Source organism: Dipodomys merriami, unplaced genomic scaffold, assembly GCF_024711535.1.
Source record: "Dipodomys merriami isolate MVZ:Mamm:240054 unplaced genomic scaffold, mDipMer1.0.p SCAF_138, whole genome shotgun sequence".
In the NCBI taxonomy this organism is placed as follows: domain Eukaryota; kingdom Metazoa; phylum Chordata; class Mammalia; order Rodentia; family Heteromyidae; genus Dipodomys; species Dipodomys merriami.
In genome coordinates, this window is record NW_027202693.1 from 2,096,170 (window position 1) to 2,111,396 (window position 15,227).

A 15,227-nucleotide genomic window follows, 5' to 3' on the forward strand; every position below is an offset into this window, starting at 1 on the left:
AATTCTAATGCCTGAAACCAGGTGAGTGGAGAGAGCAAATTGGGCAGAGTATCGGGACATGGTGGCAACACCTGTAATCATTGCTGCTCAGGAGTCTGAGATCTAGAGGATCCCAAATGAAGGCCTGTAGACTCCACCTCAACCTATAAAAAGCCAGGCGTGTGATTCCTGCCTGTCATCTGAGTTCCACAGAAGCAAAAACAGAAAGGTCATGGTGCAGGACAGCCACGTATAAGCATGAGACTTTTATTAAAAACAGACCCTAAAATCAAAATAAAGGGCTGGGGGAAATGACTCAAGTGGTAGAGCATCTCTCTAGCAAGTTCAAACTCTGATACACAGATCACCCCCAGGACAGGGAGGCTCAGGTAAGAGAACTGCAGGGTCCCCATGCCTCTTTTCTTCCTCTGACATTAGAATGAGAAAAGCTGCAAACGAAAGCAGCCAGCTCAGCTGGGCAGGGTGGTGCCTATCTATAATCCCAGCAGTAGGGAGGCTGATGCAGAACACTGGGATTTCCAGGTCATCTTGAGCTACATGGCAAGACCCTATCCTCCAAAAGGACTGGGGATTTAGCTAAGTGGCCAAGCACTTGCCTAGCATGCACAAGGTCCTCGGTTTGATCCTCAGCAGAGAGAGAAAGAGAGGGAGACAGACAGAAAGAGAGAGGACCATGAGGATAGTGGCTCTGTTTCTGTTTTGTTAACTAACCATGTACTGATTTAGGGCCAGACAACACTCCATGTTGGAACATGTCAGATGTTCTCATTTAATCTTCCCAGCCAGGCTGAGGGAGCTGGCTTCACACTCTCATTTCACAGACAGCAGAATAGACAGTCTGTTCAGGATGTCTGCAGGATGTACTTAGAAAACCAGTAAGGATCGCAAATCCTCAAAGTTCGCCTACCTGGCTTACACAAAGAAGTTGTAGTTTCTCTCTCCCTCTCTCTCTGTCTCCCTCTCTCTATTTTTTGTCAGTCATGGGGCTTGAACTCAGAGCCTGGCATTGTCCCTGAGCTTTTTTGCTCAAGGCTAGTGCCCTGTGAGCCACAGCTCCACTTCCAGTTTATCTAGTGGTTAATTGTTTTTGGTTTTTGGGTTTTTTTGTATCCAGTCATGGGACCTGGACGCTGTCCCTCAGCTCTTCAGCTCAAGGCTAGCGCTCTACCACTTGAGCCATAGCGCCACTTCCGGCTTTTTTCTTTTTGCTTATGTGGTGCTGAGGAATGGAACCCAGGGCCTCAGGCATGCAAGGCAAGCGCTCAACCACTGAGCCACCTTCCCAGCCCTCTAGTGGTTAATTGGAGGTAAGAGTCTCATGGACTGTCCTGCCTGGGCTGGCATTAAACCACGACCCTTAGATCTTAGCCTTCTGAGTAATTAGGATTACAGGTAAGCCACAGTGCCCGGCCCTCTCTTTCCTTTAAACTACTTGTTCACATCTAAAACATCAGGATCAGTTGCAAACAATTTCCTTCTACTTTCAAGCAATTCTCACCATCCAGCACGGCCAACTCTGTGTGGATAGATGGGGGAGCTGCCTCGCCGGCCCCACTTTACCTGGGCCACGCTCTCTCAGGTCCTCTCCACACCCCCACTCCCCTCAGGGGCTCAATGCTCCTCTAACCCCATGACTGCTGGCATTTGCAAGCTGGCAAAGGCAGTTAATGACTCAACCCCACGGTTTTCAAACTTCATTTCGCTACACAACCCTGATCTGGTATGTTGGCTGACCGAGAGGCTCAGAGCCCATTCTTAATTCCTGCTGCCACTCCCCCTCCCCCCAGCCCACTCCTGGCAGTCTTAGGGTCACCCTGGGACACCTGTGAATGCAGTGTCACTGAACCTGCCCGAAGCTCACCAGGAGGCCACGTAACCTGAACTTGCCCTCCTCATCCGTCACGGTGTCTTCCCCGTAGATGCTGCAGTCCTTCTGTCCCACGGCTTCCACAGCCACGCCCTGCTCTGGCTCTCCATTTAAAGATGACACAGTGCCATAGCAGCTAACATGACAAGAGAAGACACAGAACGTGGTGTTCCTGTGTTTACCAGGAGCAGGCAGTGTGACCCATTCACAAATGGCTCAGGTGGGGATGGGCTTGTTGTTGGTCCCTGGGCCATTCCCAAATCGAGCCTTCCGCCAGCAGGAGAAGCCATCATCAACTTCTCCAGACATTCTGGAGAATTAAGATTCACCTGATTCTACCTAATCTTCTAAATAATGAAGCACTCCGTTACATGAAAATAACCACAACCGATCTGATGAATCCTTGTCTCAAGCTTTTGTACGTGCATTATAAACATGTGGACACACGTTTATAAACGTGTGGACACATACATATACACATAGATCTAATCTATTCATCCACCATTATCCAGCTAGTGGACGGCTGCATACTTGCATAATCTGTCTCAACGTATCCAGAAAAAGTGGACACATTAGATACCCCTCAAAAGGTGGTAGATGAAGTCAGGAGAAAATCTTTACACTATATATTTTCTTTCAACATTTTGAAGACTACTCAAATAGAGACATTTCCTTCTTTTAAAAAAGTCCATCTAGTTTTTGTTTGTTTGTTAGTCATACGGCTTGAACTCAGGGCCTGGGACTGCAGGGAAGTGAAGGAAAGGGGAAGGGAGGGGCGGGGAAGAGAGGGGAGGGGAGAGAAGGGGACGGGAAGGGGAGGGAGGGGAGGAGACCCACCTGTAGGCCGTTCGGTACCCAGTGATGGTGATCCGCAGGCTCTGTCCCTCCTGCACCTCGATCATCTGCGAGGAGGGCTCAAAGCGGAACTCCTTCATCATGGGTTTGAAGTAGTACTGGCCCGGGCTCTGCGCAGAGACAAGTGCAGTCAGAGGCCGGCTGCACATTTGGGATGACTTGAAGGCATGATGGCCAGATCCCTACCGCAGAGCCGCAGAGCTTCCGGGGCAGACAGAGGAAGGGGAGCCCCATCTGTGTGGTGCTGGGCCGCAGGCACGGCTCTCACAGTGGCACTGTGGTACAACGATGGCAGCTCTCCAACCACTCCATGAGGCGAGAGCCACATGTGAATTTCATGAAAGGCCAAACAGAATCAGGGAGGCCAAGAAACCATCCTGATAGGGCTCAGCAGAGGGCTGATTGGAGGCTGGATGGCAGATCTGCCACGCTGGTGACCCTCACGATGCCCCACATCCTGTCTGTGCCAAATTCCCACAAGCCCCTCTGCCCCATCTCCCACCACCAAATCCAATGGGTCTGCAGTGAAACAAAGCCTCAGGAAGGGGCTGCTGTGGCCAGAGTGGTTAACGGCACTGCCCCGGTGACAAGTGGGTGACCAGACAGCAAGCGCGCGTGGAAGAGAATGTGAATCAGCAGTGCCACCTTATAGGGAGAGCCAGACTCTCATTATACGTGGTGCCCAAAGACACCGAGCTGCTCCACTCAGCCTTCGTGTTCTCAGGTTGTCAAGTGGTGAAGCCCCCTGAGCCACGGCCCCAGCTCCCTCCTTGGGGAGATGTGAACCGCAGGACACCTTACCAGGTTTGAGAAAGTCAGGATGCCATTGTCCTGCGTCAGGAGGTTGGAGCGGAACACGCCACCACTGAGGGACAGGAGAACCCCAGGGAGGGGCTGGTCGTCTTCAGCCTTTATCTGGGGAAGCGAGAGTCAAGGGTTACTGCGGTAGGCAGGCCAGCTGCCCAATCTGGTTGTGCAAAAGGGACCCAACCCCATTGCCAGTAACATACACCTGCGTCTACCAAGTTCCCTCCATAGCCAACCCCTAGGAATTCTGGGAGAGGTGCAGTCCCAATTCAGAGAGATTCTCAAAGGGCAGGTCAAAGAGGAAGTGCCGCCCCTTTGGAAACACAGAGGTACCTCGAAGCTCACGCCTGCCAAGGCAAAAGCCTTGAAGTCCCCGACAGTTCCATCCACAGCAGTTAAGACATAGCCCTCCTTCTGGGAGGTCACGGTGTACTCCAGGTCACTGTGCAGAGGCCCAACACTAGGAGAAAGAAGGCAGAACGCTGGGAATGGCTGTTTCTGATAGCAGAGCAAGTGTGGCCTCACCAGGACGCCCCCTAGCGGCCAGGCTCAAGCAACAGCTTCTTCCTTACAGGCGCTTACCTGTAGGCCCCTTTGTCATCAGTAAAGACTGTGATCAGGGGTGAACTCGCCCCCTTCTCACTGATGACGATCTCTACTCCTTCCAGCTCCGGGTGGATCTGGCCCTCCAGGAACAAGCCTGCCTTCCCGTGGATCTCAATCAGCTTCCCGGGGCAGCTTTCTAGAAAGGAATGACATACACGTAAGAATAGGGCTGAGGTGAAAAGAGAGGAGTTTCCCATGAAAGAGCCCAGAACTAAAACACGAAAAATGAGAAGATGCAAGCTGTACATGAGGTCAGTACCCTCGATGTCTCCCCAGCCCTCCAGGGCTTTGCTCCGCTGCTGAGGGCTTTAGTAAGCAGACCTCACGATGCTGGATTCTCCTTCCCTCTTCCCCTCCTCCAACCTCACAGGCCACAGAGACGGGGAGAAGCCATTCAAATGGCTTACAGACAAGACCGTACTTTATTATCACACTAAACTGTTTCTAAGTGCAGTGGGCAGGTACCTCCACTGACGGTGGCTTCCATGGAGGGAGGGTAGAAGAGCAGCTCTTTAGATGAGGGCGTAACTGTGATTTTCTCTCCGGACCTAGAGGAGTTACAGGACTTCAGCAGGGCCAGTTGTGTCCCTGCAGGACCGAGACGCTGTGGAGGAACACGGGTGCTTACCGGGCCCAATAAGAGAAGTCGTAAGAGAAGGGACCTTGTAACTCATCCACCATCTCCTGACCGGGGGGCTTGGCCCTTCCCTCCTCGCCTTCCTCTTTGCCGTTCTTCTCCCTCTCCTGCCTACGGGTCTCGATCTCTGCCAGCTGCTGTTCTCGGCGCAGCTCCTGCGCAGACTTCAGAGGGCCCAAGACCAAGGCCGGCTCGCTGTCGATGGAAGACCTGGGAGGGGTGGGGAGGGGAGATGTGCCTGTCCCTGTGGTCAGCACAAATGTCCCTGACATTTCCCCAAGGGGACACTCGGGGGCAAACCCCAAATACCTTACAATGATACCAGGGGGCTGTTTTTTATTTTTAATGGGGCTTGAACTCAGAGTCTGGGTGCTGCCCCTTAGCTTTTTCCCCTCAAGGGTGGCACACTACTACTTGAACCACAACTCTACTTTTGGCTTTTCGCTGACTCATTGGAGATAAAAAAAAAATCCCAGAGACTTTCCTATCTGGCCTGGCTTTGAACCGTGATCCTCAGATCTCAGCCTCCTGAGTAGCTAGGATGACAGGCGTGAGCCACCAGTGCCTGGTTTACCCTGTGTTTTTCCTCCTCCATGTTTTATAAACACTAAGAGTTTAATAAAAACTGCATTTGTCAGTGCTAGAGGTGGGAGCTGCTAGACCTGGGCTGCTTCTCACATGGGACTGGGAGTTCTCAGGGCCTCCAGCCTGGCCTTCACCCCTGGGCTGGAGGGCTAGAGATCCAGCAATGAAGGAAGCAGATTATGTCCCCTGACCCAACAGAAAATAAAGTCAGACGTCAATCATGATGGAGAAAAACAGTGCAGCGTGGAAAGGGGGGGAGACACAAAAGACTGCTTTCTACAACAGTAGGTCAAGGCCTTGCTGGCAAGGTGACACTGAGCGAAGACCTGCAGGGAATGGGGAGCCAGACCTGAGGAATCAGGACAGGGAGAGGAGAGAGCAGCAGACAGCAGCCTTCAGGGACAGCACGGAGAACAAAGCAGCCTGGGGCAGAGAGCTTCAAGAAGAGGCCAAAGAGGCTGGGAAGGTGGCTCAGTGGTAGAGCGCTTGCCTTGCATGCATGAGGCCCTGGGTTCGATTCCTCAGCACCACATAACCAAAAAGAAAAAAGCCAGAAGTGGCGCTGTGGCTCAAGTGGTAGAGCGCTAGCCTTGAGCTGAAGAGCTGAGGGACAGTGCCCAGGCCCAGAGTTCAGGCCCCATGACTGGACCCAAAAAAAGGCCACCCAAAAAAAGAGGCCACCCAAAAAAAGAGGCCACCCAAAAAAAGAGGCCACCCAAAAAAAGAGGCCAGAGAGACTCATAGGGCTACAGGGGTCAAACTATGCTTCATAGGCCTTGGGCCTGTGACCCTAGATAGAAATCTGGGGGGCAAAGGGGGCAGGAACCACTGGAGCTTTAAGTAGAGAAGGAGATGATCGCCAACAAAACAGATCGCTCTGGCTTTCACATGGAGGACATGGCGCCAAGATAACAGCTACGAGGCCAGACCAGAGGCTGTTGTGAAGACTCAGGAAAGAAACAGACAGATCGGACCAAAGTGCTAAGAAGAGAAAACAAATCCAGGCATAAGGGGCACTCCCACAAACCCAGCACCCAGAAGGAGCACAGCTTGACTAAATAGCAAAAGTCTAGGTCTGGGAAGGTGGCTCAGTGGTAGAGGGCTTGCCTTGCATGCTCGAGGCCCTGTGTTCAATTCCTCAGCACCACATAAACAGGAAGAAAAAAAAAAAAGCCAGAAGTGGCACTATGGCTCAAGTGACAGAGAGCTAGCCTTGAGCTGAAGAGCTGAGAGACAATGCCCAGGCCCAGAGTTCAAGCCCCACGGCCTACCAAAAAAAAAAAAAAAAAAAGCAAAAGTCTAGGGGAAAAAATAAAAGGCAAATGTGGTGGCTCACACCTGTAATTCTAGCTACCTAGAGATCAGGAAGAGCAAGATTCGAGGCCAGCTCAGACAAAAAAGTTCCCAAGATTCTATCCTAACCAATAGAAAATTGGGCACAGTGGTGTGTGCCTGTTATTTGAGGGGGTACAAGAGAAAAAGAATAAAGCAACAGGAGCCGGGAGCTGGTGGCTCACGCCTGTAATTCTAGCTACTCAGGAGGCTGAGATCTGAGGACTGCAGTTCAAAGCCAGCCCGGGCAGGAGAGACCGTGAGACTCCTATCTCCAATAAACCACCGGAAAACCAGAAGAGGCGCTGTAGCTCAAGTGGTAGAGTGGTAGAGTGCTCACCTTGAGCTGAAGAGCTGAGGGACAGCGCCCAGGCCCAGAGTTCAAGCCCCACGGCTGACCAATAAATAAATAAATAAATAAAGCAACAGGAGAACGAGCCAGCAAGTTACTCTGAGTTCTCCCTTCTCTTTCGTGTGTGTGTGGGGGGGGGGGGGGGTGAGGGATGGTTACAAGGTTTGCCAGGCAAGGGCTCTACAACTTGAACCCCTCAGAGTTCCTTTCTATGTGACAGTCACTTCTGAGAAAACTGGGGCACTAGAAAAATCTGAGAGGTGGACAGTCCGTGAGTGTGACCTTCGTGAGGGCTGGCCAGCCTTTCAAACACGCTTCTCTCTTGGGACCTCCTCTATTCCCAAGCCAAAGAAAAAGGGGCAAAGGGCCAAAGAAAAAGGGCCAAAGGGCCAAAGAAAAAGGGCCAAAGGGCCAAAGAAAAAGGGGCAAAGGACCAAAGAAAAAGGGGCACAGGGCCAAAAAAAAAGGGGCAAAGGGCCAAAGAAAAAGGGGCAAGTTTTTTTTTTGAAGCTGCTAAAATACTTGATGAAGTATTTTATGAAGAAATGAAGAAAATCCAGTTGATTTTTTTTTTTCTCCTTAGCAAAGAAGTACAAGGAGTTCAAACAGAAGCTTGGGACAGAACAAGGCCACCAAGACCCTTGCCACCACCAACTCCTAAATCGTTAAGAGAAGACACACAGGCTGCGGTGCATTTAAGGCTCTATTGTATGAGAGGGAGGCCACTTGGTCCACATCTGGAAATGAGCATTATTATACCCTCAGAGCCTTGTCCCCACCCTATACCCTGTGGCCCCCCTCCCCCCACCCTCCACCCCCCTCCCCTCGGTCACCACAGGACACCCTCTCACTTGATAGTCACGGTGACATCCATCATCTTGTCCGTGGTGATCGTCCCTAGGACATGGTGGCGAATGGCTGTCAACGTCAAGATGCTGGGTGAAGACCTATGAACGGGAGAAGGGAGGAAGCCGCTGGCAGTGTCGCCTGGCCTGTCGCACAGGGGCAGACAGGGCCCAGCCAAGAAGCAGACGACACAATGCGACTCTTAGTTTGGGACTAAGTAACTCATAATCAAAAAGTCTTTCAAAACAATAAACCAATTCTACCTTCCCAGTTCCCAGCCACACGTCTGTAAATGTCCAAACGTGGCAGATGTGAGCTGGGGGACTGGCCATCAACAAGGAGGGAAGATGTGACAAAGACTACACATGACCCCCGGACACATGGCTTCACCCTGACGGCCAGAATTTGGGGAAAGAAAACTGTCTCCTTCCCCTAGGTGAGTTATGTAGGCATCTGAACACCCTTTTCTAGAAACCAAGATATGCCTGGCCTTGCCGCTCCCTCAAAAATCACAGAAACATAAAAAAGAGAGCACGTGCTGCCCTCCTCCCACGGCAGAGTGCCCCCCGCAACCCAGGCTTACGTGTCGTAGGTGTAGAAGGCCTGCTCAAAACGGTGGCAGGAACGAGGGGTCACTTTGTACACACCTGCAGGCAGGAAACTGGGAGTCATTTTCAGAGAATGACGCTGATTACATGGAGCAATTGCAACACAAGAAATGCAGAGTTAGCTCGTCTCTTGAAAAACTGAAACAAGCCGGGCACTGGTGGCTCACACCTGTAATCCTACTCATGAAGCTGAAATCTGAGGAGCCAGCCTTAGGAGAAAGTCTGTGAGACTCCTGTCTCCAATCAACCATCAAAACCGCCAGAAACAGAGGAATGGCTCAAATGGCACAGTGCTAGCCTTAAGCAAAAAAGCTTAGAGACAGTGCTCAGGCCGTGGGTTCAAGCCCTAGGCCCAGGACAAAAAAAAAAAAATCAATCAATAGACAAATAAAATTTATAAAATTAAAAACGAAAGACTTGCTTGGGGAAGGAGGAAGACCTCAATAACTTGGAGAAGTACCCTCCATGGGAAAGGGGCATCCACCAAGAACTAGGGGTGAAGAGGGACAACCAGGTGCAGCGCAGGCGGAGGCCGGGCGGGTGCTGGCTGGGGAACAGCTTCTGCAGCCCCGCTGCTTACCTACTTTCCCACCACGGAAGGTCATCGGGGCCCAGTGGTCTACACCTGTGATTACAACTAAAGCTACTCAGGAGGTTGAAATCTGAGGTAGATGGCGAAGTCAGCCCTGGCAGGCAAGTCCACGAGATTCTTATCTCTACTAAACTACTCAGAAAAAGCCAGAAGTGGCACTGTGGCTCAAGGAATAAGAGTGCTAGCCTTGAGCAAAAAGAAGCTCAGGGACGGTGCCCAGGCCCTGAGTTCAAGCCTTAGGATTGGCAAAAATAAAAATAAAAAATAAGTGCAACTGTCCCAGAGCCACACAATGGAATATGATACAGCGAGAAAAAAAAGGACACAACCCACTGGTACATGCCACCATGCAGATGAGCCTCAGCAACACTGTATTACATGGGAAGAGCCAGACCCAACAGGAGCACTGAGTGGAAGACAAGAGGAGAAGTCAGCTACTGCTGAGAACTGAAATGGACTCAACTATCATCAGGCACAAAGGACTATACTTAGGGGGCCTTGAAAATGTCCTAAGGCTAGGTCTGCTCAACACAGCAGGACTTGGGAAATGTACTGAAAATCACTGCATTGTATTGCTTACTTGAGTGATTATTTTGCTTGGTGTTGCCCTGGCAACTGGGGTTGAACCCAGGTCTCCAGCGTGCCAGGCTGGCGTTCTGCCACTGAGAGATGCCCCAGTCCCCAAATGAGTGAATTTTCATATGGTGTGCAAAGTCTCTCTCAATAAAGTAAAAAGAGAGAGAAGCCACGGGAGGTTTTTGGCCAAGTGGGAGATGATTTGATTTCTGTAAGACCACTAAGGTCCTATGTCTCTACCCAGCTCAACCTCAAGCCAACAGAACACCCTGCCTGCACGGGAAGAGATGGAAAAGCAAGAGAACACCAAACCAACCAAAGCTGACAAAACCACCTGCTGCTTAGAGAACCAAGGCAGGAAAACCAACCTGGGGACCTTCCCCACCTCATTCCCCTACTCACGGCCCACCAACCCTCGGGACCTACCGGGCTTGGACAGGCAGAAGCGGTTCACTCCTTTTGAGAGGTTGTAAATCCCCACGTTCTCAGGTCCATTTCCATCCTGATAAAACTCCTGAGGGACCAGAGCCGGCACAGTGACTTACAGGCAAGATGCGGATACCACGATGATTAATCATATTTCTGTTCCTAACCACTCATCTGTTTTGTCCATTAATCATCTGAGCTGTTGGGTGCCACAGGAAAATTAAAACCTTCAAAAATGTCCCACAAATACGTGCTCTTTCCAGCCAATCCACTCCTGTTTACTGAGCGCTGCTATTAGACAAGTACCAGGCAGGGTCTCAAGAGAAGGCCTGGGGGGGCGGGATGTGGGGAGGCAGGGTCTCAGGGGAGGTCTTAGGAGCCGGGGCAGGGGAGTCAAGATGTCAAGGGGAAGGGCCTGGGGATGGCCCTTGGAAGAGGAGCCCGGATGGAGGGGGGCTTACCTTTCAATTTGAGAAATAAGAAAATCAACATGTCAATAAATGACTTAGTGACTTCAGCTAGGAAGCACTAGAGCTCAGAAAAACATAGAATGGAGCACGGGAGGGATGGCCCTTGGCAGTCCCTAGGCTGTCCTGCGTGGGGAACTTGGGGATTACAGTCTGTACCAGGAGAAAAAGCTTCCTGCCTTTGCAGAGAAGATGCACCCTCCAGCAGAGAGACGAGCAGGTGCCCAGGCACAGTGGAGGGAAAGAGCATGGGCTGGAACTGGAGAAGGCGCCTGTGGCCGGGGCCCACCACCAGCAGAGCGTGGAGGGTGGGCAACTCCTGGGCAGGGGATACAGCTGCTCCCTCCCCCCAGGATCCGTATGAGGGCTGCCATCAGGCCAAGCCAGCCAATAAGAGAACAGCTCAGCCCTCCACACTTCTTAAGAAACAGTAGCGTTCGCCAAGGAAACGCTGAACACTAAGAGATTCACTGAGGACGTGAGAAGCGGAGGTTTTGATCAGAGGAAAAAGGAAGTGAACTTGCTCAAAGTGCTGGATGCCAGCACGCTTGGCTCTACACCCATGGCCTCCGGACAGGATGAAGAAGGTAGGCCGAACAGGTAGGCCACCAAAGAAGCTTAATTCCACCACAGCCACGACATCCCAGTGTCCACCAGCCCAGCCCCCTGCTCCAGGCAGCACATACCAGTGTGATGGCGTGAGACAGGGAGCACCTCAGCATGTAGCCCGTCTGCCGAAACTCCACAGCCAACACGTCGTCCTCCAGAACCTCCACCTCCAGGCTCTTGTTCTTCCAGCACCAGTCCTCGTGCATTATGCTGGCTGCAAAGCAACCAGAGATGCATGGGCCTCGAGCGGCCATACTGCATGCAGCCCCCAGGGGCAATGTCAGGTGCTACCTAACTGTAATAGAGTGTGTGTGTGTTTGTGCCTGAGCCACGTGTGGTAGCGCATACTTGGAATCCCGGCCCTTGGGAGGCTGAGGCAGGAGGATTGAGAGTTCAAAGGCAGCTAAAATGGTGTGTGTACATGTATACATACATACATGTACAAATACACACAAGTATTGATGCTCAGAACAGATTAAGGCTAAAGCAAAACAGACCAACAGCCACAAACACCAGCAAAGAAATCCTACTGGGCTGAAGAGTTGGGCTGTAAGAAAGAAATGCAGGGGACCTGGAGACGTTCTTGTTTTTGTTTGGAGGTCGGGGCAGAGCAAGGTCTCACTGCAATTGTCCAGGCTGTCCTACAACTGCTGAACTCCAGTGATCCTGCCTCAGCGCTGAGCAGCAGGGACTACAGATGCTGGACACCATACCTGGCTTCTTTTCAGCTTTGTAGGGCTCAGCTATGGCTTCTGCCATGGTAGCTTGACACAAGAACTAACGGTGTGGCCACTTTCTACACAAACAGGCAGCCAGTCTTCAGGGTTGTGCCCAGAATCGCAAATCTACTTTAGAAGCTATTTATGCCAGGGAAAGGCTGTGCTGTGGCCATTTTTCAGAGGGACAAGCGGGCTGGGGAGGCCTGATCAACCAGCCCCAATCATGCCTGAGTGGATCTGCATCACGCCCTCCGCTCTGGCATTTAGAAAGAAAATGGCCTGACTGGGGCACCTTCCCCGCAGCAGACAGGAGGCTGGGGGCAGTTCACAAACACAGGAGGCGGCCCCTGCGCTGCTCACCTTTGTATTTCCCTGGCAGGACATTGTCAAACGTGAAAGTCATGGAGTTGACCTTGCCTGAGAGCTGCAGGCTCCGCTTCTCGCCCTGGCGGCTCAAGGACTGCAGCGTCACCAGCAGGTCGCCACAGGTGTCTGCAGAGGAAAGACAAAGAGGGCTGGGTGTGCTGCCATGCGCGAACTGTGGAGATTCAACCTGCACCGCTCACACACGCAGCCCACGGCCTCCTGGAGCCGCGCTCCAGCAAAGCCAGTGTCTCTGAACGCCAAGGTCAGCGGCGAGCAGTGAAGGCGCCAATGGTGGGGGGCCCACACTCACCGAGAGGCCTGTCAGGGTCAGGAGAAAAGGGGGGAGCGAGAGCCACATTACAGGACACTTACTGAGACAGGATGGGTTGGGGAGACATCTATGCAACAACAACAGGAGTGAAGAGCAGAGGGGAGGGAGGGAGGGCGGAGGGGAAGGAGGGGAGAGGGGAGGGGAGGGCAGATGATGTGACTCAAAGTGGTAGAGCTCTAGCCTTGAATCCAAAATAGCTCAGGGACAGTGCCCAGGCCCAGAATTCAGCCCCAGGACCGACAAAAGAAAGGAAAGAAAGGCAAGGGAAGGGAGGGAGGGAGAGAGGGAGGGAGGAAAGAAAGAAAGGTAAGAAGGGAGGGAAGAAGGGAAGGGAGGAAAGAAGGAAGGAAAAAAGGAAGGAAGGAAGGAAGGAAGGGAGGGAAGGAGGAAGGAAGAAAGGGAAGAAGGGAGGGAAGAAGGGAAGGGAGGAAAGAAGGAAGGAAAAAAGGAAGGAAGGAAGGGAGGGAAGGAAGGAGGAAGGAAGAAAGGGAAGAAGGGAGGAGCCGGGTGCAGGTGGCTCACGCCTGTAATCCTAGCTACTCAGGAGGCTGAGATCTGAGGATCTTGGTTCAAAGCCCAGGCAGGAAAGACGGTGAGATTCCTATCTCCAATAAACCACTAGAAAACCGGACGTGGTGCTGTAGCTCAAGTGGTAGAGCGCTTGCCTTGAGCTGAAGAGCTGAGGGACAGCGCCCAGGCCCAGAGTTCAAGCCCCATGACCGACAAAAAAAAAAAAGAAGGGAGGGAACAAGGGAGGGAGGGAGGGAGGGAGGGAAGAACACCATGCAAGATGGAGTCCAAACCCCTGGGTTTAAAAGCAGCCACTGCCATTAATAACACCTACAATTCCCACTTCTGCACCAGCTTCTCCTCCCCTGCCACCCTGTCGCCTGTTCTGGCCTTCAGTTGACATCTTACCCAAACAAGAGACTTTCCCAGAAACAGATGCCAGAAACTGCACGAAGGCCACGTCCATCACGGGCCTGTCGGTCACCGTGAGAGGAAACATCTGGGGCTTCAGCATCAGCCCGGCTCTGGTCTCAGCCTCGGGCACCACCACCTGCGGGAACCCAGGGAGCCACGTCAGCGGCTGCGGGGCTCCTCTGCCCCTAGTGCACAGGGCACCACAACATTCCCCGGGGGCACAGAGCTGAGTGGATCTGGAAGGACAAGCGCTCATCTCTCGGCCTAGTTTTATAATCACAACAAACCCGGGAGTCATCTGGTTGAAGGAAACATGTTTCTATTCAAAATCAACTCTCACCAGAGGTATGCAGCCCTGACAGCTATCACTGGGCTCTGGCTGGAATCTTATCATGCCGGCCCCTTCCCCTGACTTCCTGTCACATAGAACACACGCTAGGAATGGGTTTCCCTTTTCCTGGGGAGGGGGCAGTGACCATCTTTTTTACCCCCAGTAATGATGACAGCTCCGAATCACCCTTCCTGGTTGGTTCTCGGGCCTCCAAAGGCTGTCACTGTGGCCTCTTCCTAAGGCCATTAGCCTGCTCGTCCCTGCCGGGCTGAGGGCATGGTGGATGACCTCTGCGTGTCTGGTCATTTGCTTTCTTGGCCTCACTACACTCAGGCCTACGTACAAAACAGGCTAGAGGCTGCCCAGCTGCTCTGCCTGCCTGGAAGGACAAATCCCACAGGGCCTGCCCACCTGGACCTGAGACAGAGTGAGGAGGGACAAGACCTGGACTCCCAGAAGCCAGGTGCCATGCTCAAGAAGCAGCCATGAAGAGCTCATGTGCCTCTTCTCTTGGACTTCCAGCAGGAAGCCTGGGATCAGGCAGTGCAATGGGTAACCGGACCCCCTAACTCCCAGCACATATCATGAGGAGAGACCTCCCACATCATTTCTCAGCTGGACATCTGCAGGCTCTACCAAGCAAGGATGAGAAGGCTTAAAGGCGTGTCCGATGCAGTGGCTCATGCCTATAATCCTAGCAGCTCAGGAGGTTGAGATCTGCGGATCATAGTTGAAAGCCAGCCTGGGAAAGTAAAGCCCATGAGACTTATCTCCAATTGACTACCAGATAAGCCAGAAGTGGAGCTGTGGCTCAAGTGGTAGAGCGCTAGCCTTGAGCACAAAAGCTACAGGGACAGCACTCAGGCCCCAAACAGGCACTACATAAATTAAATAAGAAAGAGCCAGAAACAAAAATGCTCTTTCTTGAGCCTCCTTTTGAGCTCATAAACTCTTCTGCCAACTATTTTTGACAATACTTCACCTGGACTTTGTAAGCCCCTGGTTTTGCTTTAAAGCAAAATGAGCCGTGAGCATCCGCCTCCGCGGTGACCAGCGCCTTGTCCTTGTCCTGGGACGACAGCACCACCTTGTATTTACTCATCTGCTTGACGGCATCGGGGAAGCGCGCAATTGATATGTGGCCGCAGACACTGAACCTGCAAGGAGACCGCAGAACTCAGTTATGGCTGAAAGGGAGAGTGGCTCTGAGCAGCTCCTATATACATCCCTCTTCTGGCCGGCAGGCCTCAGACTGTGTGGACTGAAGGCAGAGACAGACAGAGTGCACCCATGAGGCTCTGCTTTTCTGAGCTACTCACAGGAAGTAGAGCAGCCTCCCTTGGCAGGAGCCTGTGGCAGTTCAGGTAATGTCTGACAACCTCTCACTGCAG

General features: G+C 52.3%; 1 protein-coding gene across 1 annotated transcript in view; it reads right to left on the reverse strand.

The window, feature by feature from the left end:
- The window catches only part of LOC138825600 (BOS complex subunit NOMO1), a 40,302-nt gene that overhangs the window by 6,954 nt on the left and 18,121 nt on the right, over positions 1-15,227 (reverse strand). The window contains exons 12-25 of the mRNA XM_070020273.1: positions 14,819-14,993; positions 13,500-13,641; positions 12,245-12,376; positions 11,243-11,379; positions 10,090-10,177; positions 8,471-8,534; positions 7,893-7,988; positions 4,764-4,982; positions 4,601-4,683; positions 4,112-4,271; positions 3,863-3,989; positions 3,524-3,637; positions 2,705-2,832; positions 1,862-2,003 (exon numbers count right to left, since the gene is read on the reverse strand). Coding sequence (XP_069876374.1) covers positions 1,862-2,003; positions 2,705-2,832; positions 3,524-3,637; positions 3,863-3,989; positions 4,112-4,271; positions 4,601-4,683; positions 4,764-4,982; positions 7,893-7,988; positions 8,471-8,534; positions 10,090-10,177; positions 11,243-11,379; positions 12,245-12,376; positions 13,500-13,641; positions 14,819-14,993 — 1,807 coding nt within the window. The remainder of the gene's footprint in view (positions 1-1,861; positions 2,004-2,704; positions 2,833-3,523; positions 3,638-3,862; positions 3,990-4,111; positions 4,272-4,600; positions 4,684-4,763; positions 4,983-7,892; positions 7,989-8,470; positions 8,535-10,089; positions 10,178-11,242; positions 11,380-12,244; positions 12,377-13,499; positions 13,642-14,818; positions 14,994-15,227) is intronic.